Source organism: Gekko japonicus, unplaced genomic scaffold, assembly GCF_001447785.1.
Source record: "Gekko japonicus isolate JY-2015 unplaced genomic scaffold, Gekko_japonicus_V1.1 scaffold894, whole genome shotgun sequence".
Taxonomy (NCBI): Eukaryota; Metazoa; Chordata; class Lepidosauria; order Squamata; family Gekkonidae; genus Gekko; species Gekko japonicus.
In genome coordinates, this window is record NW_015161975.1 from 622,495 (window position 1) to 629,327 (window position 6,833).

Sequence of the window (6,833 nt, forward strand, 5' to 3'; positions counted from 1 at the left end):
TTGCGTTGCTGATGCAAAGGGGCTGGAGGAGCCCAGAGATTAACATTATTTTCTGCATTAAGCACAACAGTTCGGAGTTAATGCTTTCAGTCTTGAATATGGATTCAGAGACCAGGGAGAGATTTGCAAGACATTACATGGATGCAAATTGCAGCAGGCACCCGAGGCCTTCTCCTCCTCCCCACTTTGAGCAAATTCAACAAGGGATTTGACTCCGGGGCTTACGGCAAATAGACTTTGGCTTTCACGCAGATTGCCGCCTTTAATGGCGGGCGGGCAGCCTGGCTGGAGTCCGTCCCCTGGAAGAGTCTCCCCTGCCTGCCTGTCTGGCTGGGGTGCCAAGAGAGCCCCGGGGAGCTGCCACCGCCACCAGGCCGCCACCTGGGCTGCAGCACAGCCTGCAGAGGCACAGGGAGGGTGCCCTGCCAGGGGGCATCCTCCATCTGGTCGGGAGCGGGAGACAGATGTCTGCCATGTTCTCCCCTGCCCTAGCAAGCCCTCGGGGCCTGGAGGCCAACCGGCACCAGTGTTGCCTGGTTGACTGCCGTGGAGCTTTCCCGGGCATCAAAGTGCGGTGAGCAAAGGTGCCTTTTGGAGCAGGGGGGAGAGGAAGCCGCCCCGCCTGTCAGGAACAAGCTGCCTGCGCCGAGATAAATGGCAGCTGCGTCTGAGGAATAAACAGGATAATCTGGATTTAAATAAGCCACAAGGGGGGGATTGGCAGCATGCAGATTCACAACTTCGTAAAACGTTTCCTTTCAAAATTAAGAGCTCGTTTGAAGCCAGCGGTTGAGCGCCATCATTCAGGCACCTCCCCCCCCTCCTCCGAGGTGATTTCGGAGGCAGCCTCTGCTGCAGCCGCACAGACGGAGCGGATGGGAAGGCGGCCACTGGCTGGCCGCAAATAGGGAGCGACTGCCTGCCTGGCCTCACCGCGACACGGAAGGTGCCGCTTCCAACCCGAGGGGAACGGGCCGCCAGGCTTCCCAGTTGCGTCAAGGGCAGGGTCTGCCCGGTGCCCCAACTTTCTCTGGGAGCTGCTGAGCTAGGCGCTCACCCAGACCTGAGGGAGGGAGCCCCCCCAAAGCCCAGCGAGCCACTCCCCCCTCCAGGGCCGGCCCGTTGTTAAATTTTAGACTGTCGCCTAGGGCGATGGCTCAACAAGGGCGCCACTCTGGCCGGCCTCGTCCCCTCCTCGCCCCGCAAAGGAAGCCTCCATGTCCCTCTTTGCAGCCCCCCAGACAGAAAGAGAAGGAGGCGGGGGGGGACAGGCACAGGGAACAGCCCGGGATGACGGGAAAGTGCCGCTTGCCCTCTGCCGCCCTCTTTGGAGCTCCTTTTGCAGCATGGCACAGGCCCCCGAATAGATCCTTACCTAGTGGGCAAAAAAACCTGGGGCCGTCACTGCCCCCCCCGCCCCGGCACATGGAGGCCTGCCAGCCGGCTCCCCAGTCCTAGGCCAGCTCTCCCTGGCAGGGGTCAGAGGCACAGAGCGAGGGAGGAGGAGCTTTTCAGCACCACCTCCAAAATCTCCACGTCTTTCCCAGGCCAGGGCCGGCCACCCTCCCTCCCTCCCTCCCTGCAGAATCCCTCTTGGGGTGAGTGCCCCAGGCGCTCTCTCTCGGGCCTCCGGCTCACCCTTGCCCACCTTCCCCTTCCCTCCGGCGGAGGCGCAGACCAGGGTGTGCAGCTCCCCGCGGAGGCCCGGCAGGCCTGGCTTGCTCCTCCTGTCTTAATGAAAAGCCCTTCCCGGGGAAACGCGAGGCCCCGGCGCAGTTAATTATTGACGGCGCATGTGAATCTGAGATAAAAGGAAACTCGGCGGCTCCTCCTTGCGCACCAGATAGTAAATAAATCTAATTACGGGACAAGAGGCAGGGGATCTGCGTCTGTATTATGTTTTATTAGCAGAGACATTTAAAGGCATGTCTTCCTAACAAAGAGGTCTTGTGTAATCCTAAATGTACCACTTTGGTACAAGGCTCTGAAGTGCAGAGACTTAATTGAGCAGATGGCTGCGGCGCAGGCAGGTACGGGACAGGTTTATTGTCAATTAACTTTTGTCTACATATGCCGATGGCAAATTGACTGCGTAATGGCTTCTCAGGACCAGCGTTAACCCTTGCCGTGCCCGGGAGCGGGAAGGCCAAAGGCAACCCAGGGGCTCTTCCGACGGGAGTAGGGAGCCGCGCCACCAAAATACACACCATGGGACAACGAGTTGCCAGAAGACAGGAAGCCCTGTTGTCCCTGGAACTCATAACATCAGCCTGTGCCAACCGCCTGGAAGATACCCTAAATCAGGGGTGTCGAACTCATTTGCTACGAGGGCCGGATCTGACACAAATGAGACCTTGTTGGGCCGGGCCACGTGTGTGTCATAAAATGTAGTGCCAGGTAGCGGAGAGATAAACTTTATAAAGGACACAAACACAAAGGTGTTTTTAAAATTAGAATAAAAACATGCTTAAAACATTAGCTTTGTAAACTGCAAACCTACTTTTGATTTATGGACATTCACCACAGAAATCTCTTGCTCAAGAGGTCTGAGTCCAGGACCCCGGTTAAAACATGGGATGGCTGAGTGATTAAGAGAGTCTGGCAAAGCAAGCGATGATGCAGCAGCAGCAGCAGCAGCAGCAGAACTGGAAGCAGGAGATGGCCGGTTCCACTGCGGGCCTGATGGGAGCCCCTCCGGGGGGGCCTGATCCGGCCTCCGTGCCACATGTTTGACACCCCTGCCCTAAATAGATCTAGGAGCCAGTTCTGGGAAGAAAGAACTTATAGAGTAGCCATCGTTGACTCAGTTACAACAACAACAAACTAGCACTTATTGTGTTATTGCTAATTAGCTTCAGCTTGGTTTAAATGTTTTAATTGCATATATATATATATATATATGCTGATTTTATGTAAGCCGCCCTAAGCCAGCCTCGGATGGGAGGGCGGGGTAAACATTTGAGAAAACCAACCAACCCACCCACCGGGCTCCGCTGGGCTTCCTCTGCTGCCTGGGCTGGTGAGAAAAGCCCGTGCCCACCCTGACCCCCTTCCATCTCTCTCTTTGCCTTCCAGGGACGTGATGCCCAAGACCCTCGAGGGGCAGCTCACCATGGAGAAGACCCCCAGCTACTTTGTCACCAGTGAGGCCCCCCAGCGCATCCACGCCATGGCCAAGGAGACCAAGCTGATCGTGGTGGTGCGCGACCCCGTGACGCGGGCCATCTCCGACTACACCCAGACCCTCTCCAAGAAGCCGGACATCCCCACCTTCGAGGTGCTGGCCTTCAAGAACCGGACGCTCGGCCTGATCGACGCCTCCTGGAGCGCCATCCGCATCGGGATCTACGCCCTCCACCTGGAGAACTGGCTCCAGCACTTCCCCCTCTCGCAGATCCACTTTGTCAGCGGAGAGCGGCTCATCGAGGACCCGGCGGGGGAGATGGCCAAGGTGCAGGACTTCCTGGGCCTCAAGCGGGTCGTGACGGAGAAGTACTTCTACTTCAACCAGACCAAGGGCTTCCCCTGCCTCAAGAAGCCCGAGGACAGCAGCGCCCCCCGCTGCCTCGGCAAGTCCAAGGGCCGGACTCACCCCAGGATAGACCAGAGCGTCATCCAGAGGCTGCGGAAGTTCTACAAGCCCTTCAACGTCATGTTCTACCAAATGACGGGCGAGGACTTCCGGTGGGAGCAGGAGGAAGGGGAGAAGTGAGGCCGGGGCCTGCCGGGGATGCCGCCTCCTATCCAGAGGTAAGCGGGGGGCCTCGGGCGAAGGAATTCCTTTTTGCCTGCCCACATCGGGCAGCCATCTTGCTTTGGAGAGAGGTGGGGATGTTTTCGAGGCGGACCAACAGATCCCACATTCTCATGTCCTTGCAGTTTCCTTCCTTCCTTCCTTCCTTCCTTCCTTCCTTCCTTCCTTCCTTCCTTCCTTCCTTCCTCTGTCTTTCTTTCCTCCTTCCTCTCTCTCTTTCCTTCCTTCTTTCCTCTCTCTCCTCCTCCTCCCTCTTTCTTTCTTTCTTTCTTTCCTTTCTTTCTTTCTTTCTTTCTTTCTTTCTTTCTTTCTTTCTTTCTCTCTCTCTCTCCCCCCCCTCCCTCCCAAAGCAGGTTTTAGGAAATTCTTCCCTCCTCCATTGTCTCACAACAACAGCCCTGTGAGGCAGGTCAGGCTGAGAGCTTGTGACCGGTCCAAAGTCACCCAGTGAGCTTCCATGGCAGAAGTGGGGATTCGAACCCAAGTCACCCAGGGTCCTAATCCGCCAGGCTATCCCCTACACCGCCCTGACTCCCGCTGTGTGTCTGTGTGGTGAACTCACCGAGTGACACCCCCCTCCGGCCCCGTTTCAGGCCTGCAGAAGGCTCCCATTGGGAGTCCCCACCCCCAGGCTCAGAGAAGCCACACGGCAGACAGACCCAGGGGGGTGGCTCCAGGCCCCTCCCGTGGCTCAAGAAGACCCAGTCTGGGCCTCCCAGCGCTTGGGGCTGAGGCCTCGTCCATGTGGGATTCACGGGTCATACGCGGGAGCATTCGTCTCCAGGTGCGTCTTCCTTTGCCCGGTGAGTTATAAAAAGAGGGTTCGACAGAGAAGCACTCTTTCTCCACCAACCTCCAAGAAATTATTATTTCGTGAAAACTGGAAATGTGCACCAGCTCTGACTTCAGATTGTTTCATGTGTAATTGGAACTGTCGTTTCTTCTGCTGAATGAGAGCGCCTTGGCGTTCCACAGTTTAATTCTCAGTGACGGACGGGTTCAGGTGAAGGGCTGGTTCTTGAAACTGCACCCAAACGGGGGGCTCCCACTGTGGCTACAGGCCGGCAGACACAGGCACAGACTCCCCCCACCCCCATGTCACAGAAACAGAGGGCTGGGTGGGGGTCCCAGTGCTCCCTCTAAGCTGAGTTGGTGTGATCTAGCTCACAGTTTTTTAGACTCCAGCTTGCAGATTTTTGTCTCCGCTCCGGAAGGATGGCTCCAGAGCCAACTAATTTCTGCAGCAGCCAAATCGCTCGCTTGCAGCTTTAATGCCCAGAGCTGACAAAGTAGAACTTTTGCTCACAAGACTCCACAGCTTAAAGGGAGCATGGGGCGGGACCCGTCCTCCATCTAGCATCAGCCTTTCTGATCCGCCTACACGAGGCAGACCGAGCCAGGGAGCAGCAGGGCCAAATGCGTTCTCCGCACAAGTGTGGAAGAGGAAGCTGCCTCTGGGCCGTACCACACTATCTGCCCCCCCTGGTGGGGTATTCTTCTTTTGCAAAATACCCAAGGCCCCCCAGCACAGAGGCTCAGCCAGTCAAGTGGCCCACGCCCAAGAGAAGAAGGAGAAGAGATTGGATTTATACCCCGCCCTTCACTCAGAGTCTCAGAGCAGCTTACAATCTCCTTTCCCTTCCCCTCCCCAGAACAGACACCCCTGGGAGGTGGGTGGGGCTGAGAGAGCTCTGACACAAACTGCTCTTTTCAAGAACAGCTCTTATCAGAACTACGGCTTGCCCAAGGTCACCCAGCAGCTGCGAGTGGAGGAGTGATGGGGAATCAAACCCAGTTCTCCCAGATTAGAGTTTGCCCACTTAACCACTACACCAAAGTGGCATTGGGTCTTGGGATAAGCCAGAGTTTGCAAGAGGGAAAAGGCAGGCCTGTTCCTTCCGGAAAGGTGTTTGAGAGGGAGGGTGGGAGGTGAAGGGGTGGTCCTCCATGGTGGAGCCCCCCCCCCCCAGGAGGCCTGGCCCTCTTTAATCTCTGCCTTTCCTTTTTCTTTTCCGTAGCTCAGAATCTGCTTGAAGCTGGAGAACCGTCTGACTTCCCTAAGCCTGAGATCCATGACCCGTACTGCCACCAGCCGGTAGCCAAAGCTCCCTTTCTGCACCTGGAAGACGACGTACAATCACCTCTCCCATGTTCCGAGAGCAGCAGGCGCCTGAGAGCGGAGCATGTCCCAAGGACACGTCTCTTCTGGCCCCCTGGGCCATCCCGGCGGGACCAAGCCTGCCTCTTTGTGAGTCCAGAAACAGGCAGGCGGGAGGGTCAGCCATCTTCTTCTTCTCCTCGGCAAGGGCTTCTGGAACCCTCTGCCTGTCCGAGGCGCCCCTGCTGCAAGAGACGGACGACACGGTTTCCTCAAAGGGGGTAGTGGAGAAGAGCTGCTTCGTGCATCCTGCATCCTTCACCATCTTTTCAGATGTTTATTTTTGATATGGCCTGAGCTTGTGAGACTGGGAGGGCGGAAGCAAGAGGGTGGCCTCCCTCTGCGGAAGCGGGGCTGCCTCGTGGCTGGTGGCGAGACACCGCCCTCCCCCCCCCCGGGGGTCCCTCGGGCAGTCCATCCAGCACCCCCTACAGGGCTCTCTTGGGAGTGTGACCCCCCACCCGACTCCACTCTGCTGCAGAGAGATGGGAGATGTCCCCAGGCTGGGCGTACAGAGGAGGAAAAGCCAGCCTGCTTGGGGGCGAGGCGCCCTGCCCGCGTCTCCTCCCGAGCCCCACCGTGGTCTTCTCTTCTGAGGATCCCCTCTTTGCACTCTCCCCACCCCCTCTTGGTCATCTCCCCTCTTCAAATGTCAGCGTTCTCCTGCACACAAGAGATTGAATTTTGTATTTGATTTCAATTAGCAAAGCATAAATTATATTTAATTTTCTACTCACAGAGACTGGATGATTTATTGTCCTGGAAAGCTGGGGATCTCACCGCTCGGAGACTGGCAACGGAACGGATTCGCTGCCTCCCCCAGCTCCACCGCTATGCTGCCGACCTGCCCGTCACCCCCCCACACACACACCGCAAACCCTCCCCCCCCCCGCCCGCCTGTCTGTGTCCTCCGCCGTGGCC

The 6,833-nt window shown here is 57.3% G+C and overlaps 1 protein-coding gene across 1 annotated transcript; it reads left to right on the top strand.

Annotated features, from left to right (window-relative positions):
* Window positions 1-464: 464 nt before the first annotated feature.
* LOC107126205 (heparan sulfate glucosamine 3-O-sulfotransferase 4-like) lies at window positions 465-5,844 on the top strand. The gene is made up of 3 exons (XM_015429732.1): window positions 465-574; window positions 3,076-3,750; window positions 5,773-5,844. The coding sequence occupies exons 1-2, from the start codon at window positions 465-467 to the stop codon at window positions 3,710-3,712; spliced, it is 747 nt and encodes a 248-aa protein (XP_015285218.1). The 3' UTR covers window positions 3,713-3,750; window positions 5,773-5,844.
* Window positions 5,845-6,833: the final 989 nt, after the last annotated feature.